At 47.4% G+C, this 19,109-nt stretch overlaps 1 protein-coding gene across 13 annotated transcripts in view; it reads right to left on the bottom strand.

The window, feature by feature from the left end:
* Positions 1–19,109, bottom strand: part of LOC149334590 (uncharacterized) — a 110,365-nt gene that overhangs the window by 3,656 nt on the left and 87,600 nt on the right. For 8 of the 13 annotated variants that reach the window (XM_089555224.1, XM_089555223.1, XM_089555232.1 and 5 more), the window contains 3 exons: positions 9,676–9,871; positions 4,263–4,402; positions 1,300–1,559 (listed from right to left, as the gene is read on the bottom strand). The exons of 1 other annotated variant lie outside the window; for it this stretch is intronic. Coding sequence is in view for 2 of the 12 variants with exons in the window: in XM_089555229.1 (XP_089411355.1) it covers positions 1,541–1,559; positions 4,263–4,402; positions 8,132–8,232; positions 9,676–9,871 (456 nt within the window). In the remaining 10 variants the exon portion in view is untranslated. Of the gene's footprint in view, positions 1–1,299; positions 1,560–4,262; positions 4,403–6,372; positions 6,450–8,131; positions 8,233–9,675; positions 9,872–19,109 lie in introns of all 13 variants that reach the window. 4 more of the 13 variants (XM_089555230.1, XM_089555220.1, XM_089555229.1 and 1 more) reach the window with 2 other exon arrangements.

A 19,109-nucleotide genomic window follows, 5' to 3' on the forward strand; every position in this document is an offset into this window, starting at 1 on the left:
AGCCCATACCCATGTACATTGCGCCAGGATTACACACAAGCCGGTGGTTCTCTCTGCACATACGAGAAGAAGGTGTGTCGTTATTTATGGCTGCGTAGAATGAAACAGCAGCAAAATCTAAAAAAAGGTTATTTTGCAACCTCCGCGCCATCGCCTTCTGGCAGATTCCATGCTAAGTTGCAACTTATTAATGCAAGAGGGATGTCCGCCTGTTAAGACCGCCCAAATCGGTACATATCCTCCTGGCAAACGTCGCAGCCTCATGACCTGACATCACATGATTGTGACGTCGCCACTTTCAAAACGGCCTGCTTGTGCCCGGACAGCGTGGTGTTGTGTCAGCTGCTGTGCGTTTCAAGCTGGCCACACTTGTTTTCGGCCCTTTATCGCCAGAAACCTAGGACACACATTTATGAATATGTGTTAATAGCGTTATTTTGTGGCCCTTTCTGAGCGTTGTGATGGGAAGGGAAAATGGCACCACTCGCGAATGTCGTTGCATTGCAGCTAACCGCGCCATTTACCGACGCCTCTGTGCCCAACGACTGTGCTGCAGTCAAGCTCGTATACTGCATATATATGCCTGGCGGCTTGCTCTCCACAAAGATCCTTCGAATCAATGTCACCTTTCCAGATCCTGCAGTAATGGTGGAGTCGACGGCCAGTAATTAGTGTGAATATCGCGATCTTTTGGCACCATAAATAGTAGGTCTATATAGCCTGGACTGAACTGCTGCTTAGCTCCGAAGATACTATCCAGATGTGTAAAATTCACCATGCACTTTCTGAGGATAGAATCATGCTGCTGGGTACCGCAACGAATGTTTGCTGGGTCCTTTTTATTTTGCCCGCAATCTGCGCCTAGGAACTCCTGTAGCGAAAACACTTTATAAAAAATCTCGATTTCCCCAAGCTGCACACATTTTTTGCGTAGAGGTTTGTCGCACTCCGGGCCATTTTGATTTCATGGGGCTCTCAGATGCACCTCCAACCCTTGGTTCAACGCATTAGAGGATTTCCACGCTTTCTATAGATACGGCAGACACCCTGTAGAGAATTAAAGGTCACGTGGAATGGCATGGAGACAAATCCTTTCGCATAATGCGTGCCAGTATGAGCACAATATCATACTGGCTTACGGCACGTGAGGCAGGAATTGTGCGTTCGCTCAGCGAGAAGTTGACACGCATGCCTAACTTGGGTTAGCAGTACTTTAAAAAGGTGTCTCTACACACGAGCTGCGCTTACGTCTTGTCTGTTTTGTCCGTTCTGAAGTTGAGCACTCCCCTATAATAATACCTTGGATGTAGAGTCGGACCAGAACTTTCCACTGGAAGGCGGCCACCACGTGCGATCTTCGTAACAGGCAATGTCATGAAGCCGTAACCTGCTGCCAGACCACGAACGTGATGGGTGAGGCCGACTGCCCGGCGCCAGGAGTCGACGGCCTCTGCGCTGGAGGGTCCCTTCTGCTAAGCTTGATGCAGGGGCTCTGTGCTGGGTGGCTTCTTCTGCTAAGCTTGATGCAGGGACATGCTTCTCATATTTGGCCCCGCCATCTGCAGAAAGATCGAAGGGAGTTCATGGCGTTGAGAATAATAAACTATTCTTGAAGTACCACCGCACTCTGGTGGTTTCCCAATGCCTTAAAACAGCTGCCTGTGAGTAGGCACAAGATGCTCTATCATTACTCGTCAATGGCATAAACTTCTACCTCAATGCAAGGAATACGCCTTCTGCTTACTCATTGGTCACGTCAGCAAGCCTAGCTAAGGGAATTGTAGTACTAAAGAGAGTTCATGAGGAAAAGGGGAGTTTATACTCTAAAAATAAAGGCACGGGAAGAGGTCACTGTATTTTGTGCAGTTTGTAAACTCGCCGCCTACAGCACCCGCCACATTTCACAGGGGCTGGAGGACCGTGCTAAGGCAGCTGCCCATAAGAATGTTTCGCGAACGATTATAGTATTTAATAATGGACAGGCAGTAGGCTTTAACGAGTCTTGGCTTCATGTGCTTTTAAATTTTATTCTGTGGATCACCAACGGCGGCAGCAGTATATATGGAGCTGATTGTTTATTTTTGGTCACTTACATTCCCTTATATTTGCTTAATAGGGCCCCGGAATGTTTTCCTGTAGTCTGCTATGAAGCTCTGAAAGCGTAGGGAAACGTACTATTTGAGGTAATCGGTCAGTTTAGTAAAAAAATTAAGCAGCAGATTCCGATACAGAGTGCAAGTGTGGATGTAACTTCGGTGCATGGACTGAACTTTGCTATGTTGAAACGCAGGCACACTACGTGGACACAACGAGTATTTTTCGCCACTAAGCCATCACAGCGGGCGCTATCACCTTCAACATTTGCTGCAATTTTTTTTTTGCGCTGACACAGGTGGTAAAGGCCCTATTTATGTTTCCGAGAATAGACTATTGTCTAGTAGTCAACCAGACAAACACGTGATTAGCACCTATAAACTCACATGGTTACAGTAGTGGATTGAAGATTGAATAAAGCTGAGGCTAATACATATCCATATACGCGGTGACACGGTTACAAATGAGCCAGTGGTTCTGCCTGAATACGTGAAGAAGGTGCAATGTTATTTATGGATGCATAGAAAGCAGCGCAATTTTGCTGCCTCTGCGCCAGCGCTTTGTGGCAGGTTACGCGGTCAGTTACCACTAGGCAATGCAGGAGATGTTCGGTCTGTTAAGCCCGCCTAAATTGGCAGACATCCTCCTGCCAAATGCGAAAGCCTCATGACCTGATGTCAAATGAGTGTGATGACGGACCTCTTTCATGGCCTCCTGCTTGTTCCCCACTTTGCGGTGTCGCCTCAACTGCTGTGTTTTGCAAGGTCGCTACGCTTACTTTGGGCCATTTATCAAGAGTTGAAGTTTCCGTAATAGCGTCGTTATCTTGTGGCCTTTTCTGAGCGTTTTGATGGGAAGAGAAAAAGTCACCATTCGCGAATGTCGCCGCATTGGAGCGATCTGCGCCGTCTGTCGATGCATCCGTGCCTAGCGACTACGCAGTAGCGAAGGTAGTTCACTATGAATGCCACGCGACTGTTGCTTTCCCCAGCAGATGGGGAAAAGCCATTGAGTGCCAGCGTCCACTTTGCGTTGAAAATCAAAATCGCCTTAGCTGATTCTGCAGCAACGGCGGAGTCGATGACCTGATATTAGTGTGCATACGGCGCTGTTTTGAGATCGTAAATAATGAATATATTTCGCCTCGACCAAACTGCCACCTTGGGAGATATCAGTGCCCCTCAGCCCACTCGCACAAAACAAATTAGTTCAGTTCGAAGTCTAGTCAGATTCTCGGTCTATACTCCTGTTGCTTCTGAGGAAAGGAAACGTGCCGTAATTGGCTCATTTTGTGGGTGGATACCTCAACTGCACCGTGAGCTACTCCCCCCTCCCCACCGCCGATTGGGAAAAAAACCACGATTGTTAAAGTCTACCCCCCGCCTATCGGGAAAAACCCACGAATGTTAAAATCTGGAGTATGCAGCTGGGTTGGTGTTTTTTTTTTGTCTCCTGCTATTTTGTGTGGCGAGAAAACCACTCGCCCCTGCTTTTTGTGGAAATGCGCACACTGGAAGATATTTGAAACAGGAAGCATTTTGTTATCAGCTTTGTTTTCATCCTTTTTCTGAATGACAGTCTGTTTGAAGTGATTGAGTAATTACTCAATATTTCACAGGGTAATAGGAGTCGTTAGGAACGCATTTTTGCGTATATAGTAGGGCGATGCTAAGAACTTGCGCAAACATGCGCACCCCTTTTACTGCTCTCAGAATCATTTTTAGGAATAAACTATAAGCGCGGGCACTAGAATCCAATAGAACTGATCGCCCAAATTTGAGGGCAGCTTTATTGCTTTGAGTTCGCTACATTAGGCAGTGCTTTAACCGCTGAGGTTGCTTTGCAGGCTGCGAACTGGTCGGATTAAGAACGCACGCTCGGTAAAGTCGCTTCTGTTGCGACCACGTATAGGGGGTTTTCACGTTACGTCACGTGCGCCATTTTGTTCTCCGGCGCATAGTTTTAGCAGTGCAGGCTGGATCAAGAGGCGACGATCTCACAAGACACGCCAGCAGCCTTACTCCTTTCTGCACGGGCAACAAAATGGCGACCGCTGTGACGTCAGTGATTACTCCCTTTAGTACCCTTGATCTATGCGGTTCGTACCGGCGACACATCTGTAGGTCATGCGAAAGAATCAGAAAACAGGATAGCCAGAATTCGCTCACCGGGCACTTGCTGTAAGACAAAGTCTGTGACGCTGTCTCCACTGTGGCTCCTGTCTGGGCTGCAGTGCAGGCTGCATTAACGACGACGCAGTGCACTTCCAGTGCATTTTCCATCGAAGATCGTGGCGAGGCTGGCCATTCTGCAAGAAGGAGATGTGAAGGGTAGTCCTCACTATGAGGCGGGTCCAAATGACTTGACTTGTGTTTGCGAAAAAGTTGGAAGAAGCCGTCGCGTCATTCCATTTGCACCTCGTGGTTTGCTACGTGCCATCAAGTAAACCGTGAGTGTCCAAGGTTTTTTTTTTTTTTGATAGTCAGGAAAGCACACTCGAAAAAGCGAGGTTTCGATATGATGCTCTTTGGACGAAATTTATAGCAGTTAATAATTCAAAGAGAACTCTTTCTGCTTTTGTTCCAACATGATCAACTTTAGAGCCCACGCTATGATAGCTTGTATGCAGTCGTGTTCTCTATAGTGTCCTCGAAATTTAATATTCATTCTAAATTTTTTCATCCTAGTATGCTTCGTGGATCTTTGCCCTTTAATCGGTACCTACATATCGTACTTTGTTTGTTAGTGCCGCCAAATTAGGTAAGTCACAATATCAACATTAAGGAGCAATTAGCCTACTGCCCTTTTAAGGCAACTAGTGGAATGAAAGATAGAAATATTTCTGCAACAAATGTTTCGTTTTAGCGAAGTATTGCTGGACTCGCGCTTGAAATCACACATTTGCGCAAATTTTTTTTTCACAAACTTTACTCCCAATGGTACCAAAGATTTTGAATGGAAAGCACTCAGTGTTGAGAACATGTTGACATGAAACATACTATCCAATTTCTATATAGTGGCGAGTACACGACGTGCAACGAGTGTGTCTGGAACTAACATAACTTGGCTGTAAAGCAATGTAGCAGGTGCCACCTCGACCGCTCTCTTGTGCCGACGCACAGGATCTGGATTAGAGCACTGCACGGGCCTCAATCTGAGGCCCAAGTCCGGCCCGGGCCCGAGACCTGGAGCCCGAGCCCGGCCCAGGCCCGCTAAATTATCGCTCTAGTGAGCCCGGCCCGGCCCGTGAATCCCGGAGTGAAGCCCAGCCCGGACCCGGCCCGGCCAGTTTCACAGTAACGCTAGAGGTATACTGCTCACTCTGAGCAAGTAGACTGCTACTAGACCGATAAGAAACTTGCCGACAAAGGTCCTGAAACCACAGTTTGGCTTGCAGACAGTTGGTTCTTTATAACCCAGAAGGAAGTGATTAAGAGTAGTGCTCGCCAGGCCAGTCTTTTGGTCAGTGATTTTGTGTATAGGTGCGCAAAGATAAACTCGGAAATTCTGAGAGCCAAATAAAAATGGCTGCATACGCGCGTGATAGACTACTGTGCATTCCCCCATGATTTTAATCAGTTATATTCTGCCGCTCGGAAGTATGAACATTAAAGCTGCCTAGCAAGCAGTGGGATGACATTTTTTTTTAGTGAACGCGATCTCACAGGTTCAACTCATAGCCGAACTGGTCGCCTTTGAGCAGAAACGAAAAGCTAAAAGCTTGAGTATTTCACGGTGTGTGTTTTGAAGACTATAAGCATCCTAAACTAATATGTTCTTAAGAATGAATTTGTAATAGTGTATAATTATAGTGTATAATTATAATTTCTAATAGTGTGAATTTCTCAGATGTTTTGGGATAACAAACGATCACTGGCCAATTAAGACCGGTTGAATTTTACTCTTACTGGTGGAGCAGAATATAACGCGTGAACCACGTGATAACTTACAGGGCAAAACACTTGCCATGACAACCAGGCTGAAGAAGCGAGGAGGGATAGATGCGGTTATAAGATGAGATTTACAAACTCTCGCGAGCTTTTGTGGCTATTTCATTTACGAGACGTTCCGGTCAGCTGATCAAAAAGAAAACCAAACGCGCTTTAGTTTGTGAATTTTCTCACATGAGAAAAATACACCTATAAGCTATATTTTTGGGGCTTAAGGGCCCAAGGGGAGTCAGGCTGTAAGTGAGCGGAGGGCTCCGGATCATTTCGACCACCTGGGTTTCTTCAACGAGAAATGGTACTATACAAAGTACATGGCTGTCATGCTTACCGCTTAAATAGAAAGGCGGCCGCCGGGGCTAGGAGCACACCCTGGTTCCCCGGCTCAATAATCAAGCGTCTTGACCACTAAGCCACCGTGGCGTGGAAATAAGAAAATAAATAAGTCAATGAATAAAGTTTACTTTTTTTTCTCAGCGCGTACCCAGAGCTCATCTATGTCGCTGCTCCTATGCCGCAGTTGTGTACTTCACTCTGGAATAATGAATGAATAGTCGGACACCAGCCGTTTCTGTACGGACCCAAGCGCGACTCGAGTCCACAGCTTTAAGCCGAGCCCGGCCCGGGCCCGCAACTTCAGGCCCGGGCCCGGCCCAGGCCCGGCAAAACAAATCATGTCCCGACCCGGCCCGGCCCGCGGGCCGGGCTGGGACCGGGCTTTCGGGCCGGCCCGAGCCCGTGCAGTGCACTAATCTGGAATTTGCCACCGGGCGGAATGTGTAGCTCTGCAAGGGCGTTCATAGGCTTGCTCTTGGCTTCCGACAAGGAGTCCAGCGTTTTGTCTTCCTTCTGCCTTTAGGCATAGAAGCCAGCACTCAACACAAACGTAGCTTGAATCAGACACTTTTACTTAAAGTAAAATATTCTGCTTTTCAATCCCTAATGTATGCTGTGTATCGTGCTGGGTATGTTCAGAGTATTCTGTTCGTCTTGTCAGTTCTGTTTGTAGATTCTAGACAGTTATTTTGTTAAGTAGGGTGGCGGCCAAAATACTGCCCAGCGGCGCTAGTGAATGAGAGTTCGATGTTCGTTTGTTCAGCTATTGAGCTTTCAGCGCTGTATGTCATCACCGCACATGCTCACTACAGCCCATTTTTGCAAAGCCAATATCTTATGCAAAATATGTGAAGTTCTAATGCGCGGATAATTTCAGGTTCTCTTGAAGATAGCGCTGTTATATCCTTCAATTTTCTCCACGAACTAAGTTATAACTACAACAGTGCCGTGATGTTATTCTTTCCACCATTTACGAGGACAGTGTATACTGGAGTATTTATCTTGCGGAAGTGCGCAAGTTATCAGAGATCGCTAAGTCACAGGAGCCAGAATAATTTTCGAAGATCTTTTCAAATTCAATACCGGCTTCGCAATATGTAAAATCGTCATATCATGATTTCTGTGAGGTCTAGCTTATGCTATTTTTTACGACTGGTGTAGGGCCTCGTGTTCATCGCTCGGCCAGGGTTGCCAGGAGAATGCGGAGGCTAAGAGGGAACAAAAGGCACCTGTCACGCAGAGCTCTCCGCCTTCTTCACTCAATAGCAAAGCAGACATTTGGGCTAGTTGGTGTGAATTCATGGTGGAAAAAACAGCGCAAACTTAGACAGAAAACACAGAAAAGAGGGGAGACACTACAAGCGCTGACTCGCAACTAAGGTTTATTAGAAAGAACAGAACACAGTTATAACAAAAAGGAGAGCCCACTGTACAAGAAATTAACTGTAGCAAAGCAGACATTTGGGCTAGTTGGTGTGAATTCATGGTGGCTCTGTTCTTTCTAATAAACCTTAGTTGCGAGTCAGCGCTTGTAGTGTCTCCCCTCTTTTCTGTGTTTTCTGTCTAAGTTTGCGCTGTTTTTTCCACCATTTCTTCACTCAATGCTTTCAGAAGTTACCTTTAGAAGGCGGGTTAGATTCTGCAAAGGCTGACTGGACCCGAAATTAGAGAAATGTAGGGCTTACCCAAATTGTCGTAACACTACAAACTATTTGATAACAATAGCTGTGATAATTTCTTTCTGCAATTCTTACCCTCTCAAAGAAGAAGCATGTCCACTGTGAATAAGCGCCAGGACAAAAGTGCTCAAACTGGGATACTTTCTGCAGAAAAATACACGTTGATCCTGTGTCTCCTGCAGATATCGCGAAGAAGAAAATATCTTGCAAGAATTGTTCTACATTACAGAAAACGTGTGACAATGACAGTATATAAATGTTAGCAATGTAAGGCGCCTTGCAATAAGCCTACACACTGAACTTTGTGAGCCGGCTGGATGAGAAGTAGATAAGCGTGCGCGGATAGGGTGTCGAGTCAGAGCGGCAACTTCTACGCTCACCGGCGGCCACCACGTGGGGCCTTCATGGCAGCGAGGGGCACGAAGCTAAAGCCAGCTGCCAGACCCCGCACGTGTTGGCAGATGTCCACTGCCCGTCGCCAGGTGCCTCCCCAGCAGGCAGCGCCGCTCGGATGTGGGCACATGGTTCTCGTATTTGGACAAGGCATTCTTCAGAAAGAACGTTGGCTACTTAAACCAGCATTTTTCTATGTTGTGGGGACCCTCCTTCCTCCTTCCTCTTCGGTTTTCTTCCCCGAGATGAATCTTCCGTAGCTTTTAAGACCGTTAACAAGGGAGGGCGTCGGTGTCGCAGCGCCACCGACGGCGTCACTGCTGCGTGCGTGTGCGGAAGATAGCTCTCTCTGGCTCGGGAACTCGTTGCATGCATTACAGTCAGCGCGGCGCTCTGATCTCTTCCTGGGGGTGGGGGGGGGACATTTTCAGCGGCTCGTCCCGACCAGCCTCCGAGTATTTCCCCAGGCCTAGCGTGGGCGAACATTCGCTCGTAACCTTGCTGGTGAGTCGGAAGACCTCGATTCATTGCGATTATCTTCGTTGCTAGCGGAAGCTATTCTCGCAGCAATAAATATGTCTTTTTACTTCAGCTACACTGTAGCGCTCGTCAACGACAGGGAGTCGTGCCGTGCCATGAACAGGAATTAGGGTCAAGTTTTGCATCCAAACCACTAAAAGATTACTGGGAATGCCACGCACAGAAATATTCGTGATTGTGTAGGATCAATTTAATTCAGAATATCCAATACCATGTTCAGACAAACGAAAATCTGCACATGCCTGAAAATTTTCTTTCCAGCAATAACAGAGCACCTTGTCAAGATATGCGGCGGGTAGCGCATCAATAGTTTGTACGTTTGCTGGGTTGCATATTTTTGCCTGTAATATTCGCCTTCGGAACTCCTGTGGCAACGGGACTTCATACAACTTTCAATTTGCCCAAGTTGGCCAGAGCATTTACGCTGCAGTTTGTCACACTCCGGGCCGTGTCACTTCCCGGGGCTCTTAAGTGTGCCATGAAGCTTTGCTACTACGCATTAGTTGATTTCCATTGCACCCAGGCATGGCTGGCGTGCGGTATAGAATTCATTGGCACGAGCCGTGGCAGCACTACAAATCCTTCCACATAATGCGGGTCAATATGCGCACAATTTCATAAAAGGTTACTGCTCGTGCGGGAGGAATTACGGATTGCCTCAGCGAGAAGTTGACACGCGTGCGTACCTTGGGTCTCTGGTTGGCCGTTCACCCGGAGGCGGCCATCACGTGGGACCTTAAAAACAGGCAAGGTCATGAGGCCATAACCTGCTGCCAGACAACGCACGTGATGGCAGACGCCGACTGTCCGCTTCCGGCGGTCTCCGCTGTTGGACCCCGCCTGCTCCATGCGGGACATGCTTCTCAGATTTGGCCGAGGCATCTGCAGAAAGATAGTTGGGTGTTTATGGCATTGAGAATAATCAATTGTTCTTGGAATATCACCGCACCAGGGCGTTTCATGTACCTGAATCAAGGATTAAAAAAGTGGTTTATTGACCTACTGTGTTTAACTACGTTCGCAGTATGTTACGTCAACTACGTTAAACCCAGTAGAGCTTCGAAAACATTTAGTCTGACTGGCTCATGGCTTTTCCGGGTCGTCGGCACGTCTGGAGACAATATTAGACACACTTAGACACACGTTAATCTCTGGTCGAGGTTAAGCTGATCTGTTCTGTTAGCACCGCAGGTATAAGTTGATGAAGACGGCGATGTGCCGTTATTCAGTCGCTAGCGAAGCTGATGTGTTCGCACTGCCATGGGTTCGGAACCCCATCGCGGCAAAACTTTTATCTCTGTTCCCTCAAGGTCCTGCAAGCCAAAAGATTCTTGATATGGCTTGACCCCATGAAGAAGTGCTTTCACTCTAAAAACGTGGCATATAGGAGTGGGGTGAATGATCGTTTCCTGTCATGTGGCGCTCTTCAGTACTTTACGCGACTAGCTCGTTCATTCGAAAAGCCGTTGGCATATTAGTAGTAGTCGGGACCGCGTGTCAGAAGTAATTGCGGACTGCGTAAACATTGCCGCAGAATGTTTCGGATAGTGTCGTATGATTCAGTTTTTCGTGCAGCACGAACTTACTAGTTCAGTTAGAGCCTAGCACGGGGCAGAGATCCGAAAACCAGCGACCTATAATCGAAGTTGCATAAAAAAAAATGTTATGGGAGTAGTTTTGTTGTTCAGCGAGATAAATGAGACATCAATTTTCAATTTTCGATTTGTTGAACTGGCAAGACATCGCTCCGAACAGGCGATGGCGTTCCGTGGACCCCCTGGCAACGCTGCAACACGCTGTTGCTTTCCACTCTTAAAGGCGAAGGCGAAGCGTTCTCCAGATTCTTTTAATCCCATTGAATAATTTGGTAGTTACATCAATTATGCGAAATTTATAATATTCGCTTTAGGGCCAGGTACTCCTCGTAAAAAGCCGCCGCGGTGGCTCAGTGGTTATGGCACTCGGTTGCTGACCCAAAATACGCTGGTTCGGTCCTTTCCACGGCGGTCGAATTTTGGTGGAGGCCAAATTCTAAACGCCCGTTTACTGCCCGTTAGTGCAGGTTAAAGACCCCTAGAGGTTGAAATTTCCTGAACCCTTCATTACGGTGCCGCTTGTAGCCTGGGTCGCTCTGGTACGTTAAACCACTGAAAACCATTATACCAAACCCATCGTTGAGTTGTAGAGGGGCTTAAGAAGGAATCGATCCAGTTTTTGTAGTAACGCACCTCTTACGTGGTCCCTTTTGTGTGGTTTTTCTAAAAGGCCGCGATTAAATATAAAGGTACGGGAGTGCGCTCTTGCGCCACCATGTTTCAGCACTCCCAACCGTGTTTTGAATGAACGGCTTGTGCCCAAGTGAGGGACGGCAAAAAAAAAATAGTAGCTAGATTGAAACAGCTGACTTCATTATTTCCCATTCCTTTTTTTGTTTTTTCTTTGCGATGTCTTCTTGAAGTCTGAATTGGCTGTCAGCGGGGCTTGCCTATCAGGTATTGCAGATCACGGCTTTCTTCCCATAATCGGGAAGATTGTGCTGACGTGTTTACAGGACTATGCTGAGAGCGGCATCGGCAGCTCACTTCGACACGGTGTGCACGCACCGTTCTTTCACTCAGATAGTGCTTGATAGCGCTTCAGCACGGTAGCTGAAGAGCCCCATCATGTGTTTTTTTTTCATATTTTGTGTGCTTTCTTAAAATACTGGAACAATCGACCACAAAGAACGTACGTTGCTACATCAAACGATCAGTTGTTTCGGCAGCCCCTCTGCAACTTCTAGGCCTCGGCTTTAATTCAACAAAAACTTTGTGTTTCACTGTTGCAAAAGAGTTCTCTTAAACGCCTTTGCCAACTACTGCTACTACCTATTCGTCAATATAAGCTTCCTTCAAACATGGGCTTCAACCCGACTAGCAGCTGTTTTAGAAAATAGAAGTGGTTCTGGCTGCGTTGGAGAGCCAGAAATGCAGTGAAATGGTCCATAGAGGTGTTTTTTTTTATTGTATTCCCAGGCTGTAACAAACTATAGGGCCTCGATGTTTCTCTCTCAAGAGTTTACAAGACCACAATATACTGCGGTGGGTAGCTTATACAAACTATAGTGCCTCGATGTTTCTCTCTCAGGAGTTTACAAGAGCAGTATATACTGCGGTGGTTAACATATACAATCTACAGTGCCTCGATGTTTCTCTCTCAGGAGTTTACAAGAACAGTATATACTGCGGTGCTTAGCTTATGGAAACTATAGTGCATCGATGTTTCTCTCTCAGGAGTTTACAAGAACAGTATATACTGCGGTGGTTAGCTTATGGAAGTGCGAGAGTTATACCCATCGCTAAGCTTTAAGAGCCAAAATAATTTATCTATTTATTTCGTTTGGAAATGGAGAAACAATGTCCAAACGAGAACTGTTTAGAAATACGTAAATTCGTCACAGCCCAATTTCTGTGAAATCTTGCTTGTGCTTGGTTTTACAACGGGTGTAGAGCCTCGTTCTCCTGGCTCGCCCAGTGTTGCAAGGAGAACGCGGAGGCTACGAGGGGACGAAAGGCACTTGTGACGCAAAGCTCTCCGCGTTTTTCACTCACTGCCTTCTGAAGCGACCACTAGTAGGCGGCTGCGATTTTGCGATCGGACCCGAACTCATGGGAGTGTAGGCCATAACCCAACTGCCGTAGCAGTACAAATTATTTCCTAACAATAGCTGCGGCAATTGCTTTCTGCAATTCTTCCTCTCTCAAAAAAAGCGAGCACGTCTACTGTAAATGAGCACCAGGAAACAACTGTTGAAATAGCGATTGTTTTTACAGGAAAATACACGTTGGTCCCGACTGCTTTTTACAAATATCATGAAGAAAAAAAAAACAGCATCCAAGAACTGGTCTACATTTTACAAAACGTGTGACTACAGTAATATTGAAATGTTATCAACGTAAGGTGCCCTGCATTGAGCCTACACACTAATCTCTAATACTTTCTCAGCCGGCTAAGCAAAAAGGAGATATGCGTACGTGGATAGGGTGTCGAGTAACACTGGCAACTTCTACACTCACCGGCGGCCATCACGTGGGGCCGTCATGGCAGCGAGGGCCATGAAACTAAAGCCAGCTGCCAGACCTCGCACGTGTCAGCATATGTCGACTTCCCTTCGCTAGGTGCCTCCTCTGAAGGCGTCGCCGCTTGGATGTGGGCACATGGTTCTCGTACTTGGCCAAGCCTATCTTCTGAATGATAGTTGGCTATTTAAAATAGTATATTTCTACGTTGTGGGTGTGCCCCCCCCACCCTCCCCCCAACGTCCTTTTCAGTTTGCTTCCCTACGATGAATCTTCCAGAGGTTTTACGTTTGTTAACAAGGGAGGGCTGCGGTGTCGCAACGCCATGGATGGCGTGACTGCTGCGTGCGCGAGTGGGGGATAGCTGTCCGAGGCGAAAAGGGCGACAAGATGCGGCGCCATTCGACACGCGATTCCCTTGGTCAAGTACCCTTGTACATGTGTGTGCGCGCCTGTGTGTGCGTGTGTGAGTGTGCGCGCGCGAGCCGACCAGGCGGCAGGCGCCCGAAAGGGGATCCCGTTGCCGTCCCCCCGCGACCGTCCCTGAACCGGGCGGCAGGCTTTGAGGTCGGGCAGCGCGGTTGCCCATCGCCGTTTTCCGGGAACTCTTTGACTGTCCAAGGTCGGAGAGGCGGGAGCGCCGGTAGAGGAGGGAGAAAGGAAAACTGGGCCCGGCATCGAAAGACAGTGGTTTGTGATACGCCAAACGGAATGGCCGTGCTTCCAATCTCTCTAAAGTTTTCTTGTTTTACCATTCGGTCTATTAAACCAGTTAAGTTTTACCGGAGTTCCTTCATTGTGAACGAAACTAACGAACGCGTACGTAGAGCAAGTACCCTCTAACGTACAATACAAACAAAAGTTTGGTGCCGAAACCCGGGAATTCTGCTGTGGATTTTGTGAGATCATCGCTACATCGCTCCAACGCTCACGCTCAACGCATCCACTGCAGGTACGTCTCGGCAACGACGACTACTGATGTCATCAATCCGGTAAACTAATTGGCTCAACGCACATTACAAGAGAATGGAGCGCCTTTTAAAGAAACGAGGAGCATTGCGCTCTCAAATTACGAAGCTCATCAACAAAACGGAGGAGAGACAAGCGTACCTCACAAGTACAGAAGCTGTATCGTTTCACGATCGACTCAACAAGCAGCAGCAACAGCTAGAGTGTGTCAACGAAGAAGTTGAACCATTAGCACCAGAAGAAGATGCTGAAAACGAATACCAGCAAGTGTACGACTATTCGCACTTTTCAGCGCCTATAGGTGGCGCGGCGGCACCGGCGTCATGGAGAACGGAGCGGTGATGGAGGTGCCACGGAAGCGCTCGCGTATGAAGGAGCATGCAGCTCTCGGCCTTGTTGTGTTTGTCGGAACGGTTATGTCGCTCGCTAAACCAACGCAGAGGTGCGTCGTAGAGGATGAGACACCTTTTAATGCCAGCCATATGATCCACTAACCCCTTGAAACCATACAACGCAAAGAAAGGCAGGAAACGAAATAAGCACTTCAAGCGCCTCTTTTCGGTCCTCTGTTGCATTACTTTGCGCTACAACTTTTTAGCATGAAACGCTACGTAATTGGCTTCAATGTACCGTAATTTCAGGTATGCAATCCGCGGGCTGTAATGGCCAAAAGCTGAAATTTCGCGCTTTCCGCACTAACTATAGGCGCGGACAGTACAGTATCTTTCAATATCGGCGGATACGCAATGACATTCCGTACGCTTACTTTATTAGAACGTTATCGTTCTGGAGTGTGTGCAGATAAATTTTAAGCGCCTGTCGCACACGTTGCTCCTCTGAGCTACATGTATTGGACGCAGACAGTCTAGTGAACAAATTTTTTTTCAGAAGAAATTGAGCCCTGCTGACAGGTGTGGACTGCATATTGTAAATTACAGTAATCCGCCAATTCCGCCACTGATGTATTGCTTTAACCTCGCCCTAACTACAGAACCCGTGAACACGACAACGAGCGGAAAACACAGAACGTTTCGCAAAACATTACTGTGCACACGGGTCCGCTACATTTAGATGTTTTCATGAGCACCACGGTCAAAACATTTAACAGTCAACATTCAAACCACACCTTTAAAACACGTATATGCAAACTCTCTAACCGGCTTGTGCTTTTTTTTTATTCTTGGCGCCATGTCGCGAGAGTACTCTGTAATCTGTAGCGGCGACACGGTGCCGGCTTTCAGCCGTGGTCGCAGAGGGTTAAGATCCTTGATTGAAGTCATAAAACTTCGGACCGAGGAGCGCCGTAACCAGTCACGCTGTGGCGCCCAACTCACCGAGATACCGCAAGAAAAAATCTTTCTAGACGGGCTCACAGTACACGACCATTGAATTTGAATCAGTCACTTTATTCCCGATCCACAGCAGGAAGCTACAAAGTGCTTTCAATTTTTTGTACCTAGAGGAACTGTGCAGGCTCAATTCATGTCACGCTGCACGATTTATGCCCTGGGGGACACTGCACAAACGATTGCATCGCATTTTTCGCGTCGGCACATCCACTGCGCGAAGCGTAGCTGCTTGCACTGCGAACGCTGATCACCGGGCGAGCGCTTCTGAAAATAACCGCGTGGGGGCGCCACCGTTGCTGAAAAGTGCGAATAAAGATCGTGTCATATCCTGCCTTGCTGGACTGCAACTTCGAATGGACAGCAGTTCATCAACAGCGCAGACTGCCGTGGATTCGGCGGGTAGTGGCATGACAATCCAAACGGCCACGCCAGCCATCTTAACGACCACGTCAGTTAAGACGAGATTGAAGCTGCCTCAGATTGAATTAATCAAATTCACCGGGCGGCGCTCGGAGTGGCAGACATTTTGGGAATTGTTCCAACAGCTGGTAGACAAAAGCGATGGCTTGACTGACACAGACAGGTTTCACTACCTGCGAACATCGGTTACAGGCGATGCGGCAGCCGCACTGGCAGGTCTTCCATCGACGTCAAGATGTTATAACGACGCCATCCAACTACTGAGGAAACGGTTCGGCAACGAGGAACTTCTTGTTCAAGAACATCTCGAGAAGCTAATTGATTTGAAGCCGGTACGTTCTTCGGAAGATGTCCGTGGCCTTCGCCATCTCTACGATACCCTGGCGGCTCACATCAGAGGCCTCGAAACGCTCGGACGGAAGTTGGATTCCTACAGTGCAATGCTGCTTCCGATTGTACAGCGAGCAATGCCTCGGGGCATCTTACTGGACTTGAAGAAAATAGGTTTGGTTTGGTTTTATGGGGTTTAACGTCCCAAAGCGACTAAGGCTATGAGAGACGCCGTAGTGGAGGGCTCCGGAAATTTCGACCACCTGGGGATCTTTAACGTGCACTGACATCGCACAGTACACGGGCCTCGAATTTCTCCTCCAAAGAAATTCAACCGCCGCGGCCGGGATCGAACCCGCGTCTTTAGGGACAGCAGCCGAGCACCATAACCACTGTGCCACCGCGGCGGCCCTTGAAGAAAAATAGCGCCAGAGCATGCAAACCACGAAAAGACAAGGACGAGACACAAAGCGCTAACTCACAACCAATTTTATTGAAACCAGGCAGCGCCATTATATGGCGAAGTTTCACTGAAAAAGAGGGAGGAGGGCAGGAAAGGTAAAGATATCAAAGCGACCATCACAGCGAGCACACATGAGCAAGCGGTACCCGAAACAAAAACAAAAAAGTTAACAAAGATTATTTAAGGGCGGCATCTAAGAATTCGAACTCGGATGAAAAAAGTGAAACAGATGGGGTGCTGACACACCTATTGCCAAGTTTTCTTATGTGAAAAGCCTCCAGACATTCACGTACCTTCTTATCTGCGCTTTTGCCAAGAATCTTAGTCCGACTGAATCGTGCCTCGCATCCGTCGCAACCCATAATATGCGCTACCAAATGTGCATATTTTTCCTTTAAATCTGATAAATTTCGGGCATGTTCCCTTAAGCGCTCGTTGATGCAACACCCAGTCTGGCCGACATAGGTCTTCCCACACGTTAAGGGGATAGCATAGACCCCTCCTGCGGAACACATGATGAATTAAGAGTCGTGCCTTATCTGGCAACCCCGCTTTCTTGAGCTGCAAATACGGGGGCACAGTTTTTTCAGCTTGTTGGGGGCGGAAAAAACGACACTCACCCCATGCCTGTTGGCCACTTTCTTCAAGTTGTGAGCAATTTTGTGCAAGTAAGGCACCACCAACGGCTTCTGTGACCTGCAACGATCCTCTCCGGAGTTTCTTCGTGTTCCTTGCTTAAGTTTCTTTAGAAGGGTCTCGCAGACAGCAGTCAACACTGAGCAGCAGGGGAACCCAGCCGCCGAAAGCCGGCTCACCTGATTCTGGAAGGTAGCCTGCAACCGATGCGGGCACGACTTTTTCAAAGAAGACTCCAAGCAATGCGACGCTATTGCTCTTTTCACCGTCTTTGAGTGCGTAGAATCATAATGCAAAAGATCTTTCTTCGCGCGCGGGTAATAGCCCCAGCAAACATGTCTCTCAAGAAAGGTTAGTTTTAGATCTAGAAATTGTAAGATGTTAGTGTCAGGAAGTTCATGGGTGAACGTGAACCCAAGTCCATGTTTGTTAAAAGCATTTAAAACTTCACCTACTGTAGAGGGGCAGGTGAAGAAAGTCTGCTTTTTTAAAAGCACTAAAAAATCGTCCACGTACCTAAAAACCTTTAAAACCACACCCCCATTAAAAACTATGTCCAAAGACTGGTCAGCTTTCGATAAGAAAATATCGCAAAGGATGGGGGCCACACAGGAACCTATGCACACACCCTTGCGCTGCAAAAAAGGCAGGTTGTCAAAACTTTTAAAAGCAGAACTAAGATAAAACTGCAATAATGCGATAAAGTTGTCAACCGACAAACCTGAAGAGTTTTGAAAAGACACGCCACCCTTTGCTTCTATGCATTCCTTTACTGCCGCCAAGAGCTGGTCTTGAGGAATCGAGTAAAACAAATCTTGTACACCTATGGAAAAACCAAAGCCAATATCCTCGGTACTCTGTAAGTACTCAACTACAGCTGTCGAATTTTTTGTCAAGAAGGGATCGTCCATCCGTAGTAATTTAATTTGCTTTTGGAAGAAAGTACTGACGCTCTTTTGCCAAGAACCTTCTTCACTCACGAAAGTCCGGAAAGGTACGTCAGGTTTGTGAGTCTCGGCAGTAAAGAAAGCATTTAGGCTATTACCTCGGTAGTTTTTTATATGTTTAGCGAGAGAAACTAAATTTAAATCCTTGCAGAAGTTACTGAATTTTGTTTTAACTCTGAAAGCAGTTTTTTTCACCTGTACAAAGTTCTTATTGATCGCCGCGTACGCCTTCTGATCGTACAGATCCTCTGGAAGGACAACAAAACCAGCCTCATTGTCAGCTTGAACCAGTTTTAGGCGGTTCTGCCCAAAGAAGGTCACTACGCCGTTTAACATTCTGTCACCCTGTGCTCTAGCGCAGTCTGAAGCATTATTTCTTAAGGAGTCCACACCCTCTAGGAGGCACCGGTCTTGGTTTTCAGCGACGCCCACTTTAAGGGCCATCTTCCTGTTCGCAGCTATCAGCTCGTGCGCCCAAACACAAGGCTCAAACTGTATTTTGGCCCTTTCTGAAGAAGCCGCTGGACCTTGTCGGGCAAAGAGACGTCCCCCAGGACTGTTACGTTACTCTTATTTTCCGGTGTCGACTTTTTCCCCAGGCACAAAAGTAGCTGGTTCACCATGCCTCTCCAATGGACTTCTGTGAGTTGAGCTGCTGTACTCCTCAAAGCAGAGAGCTTCCTCGCGGCCAGCCACTCGGGGTGATCAAGGTAGCACTTCATGCGAAGCCAGTCTTGGGTACAGACGAACTTGTCGCCAAAGTTCCGAAATTTATGCCCGAAATTTATCAGATTTAAAGGATAAATATGCACATTTGGTAGCGCATATTATGGGTTGCGACGGATGGGAGGCACGATTCAGTCGGACTAAGATTCTTGGCAAAAGCGCAGATAAGAAGGCACGTGAATGTCTGGAGGCTTTTCACATAAGAAAACTTGGCAATAGGTG

This window comes from Amblyomma mixtum, chromosome 8 (assembly GCF_055824585.1).
Source record: "Amblyomma mixtum isolate Tamu chromosome 8, ASM5582458v1, whole genome shotgun sequence".
NCBI lineage: Eukaryota > Metazoa > Arthropoda > Arachnida > Ixodida > Ixodidae > Amblyomma > Amblyomma mixtum.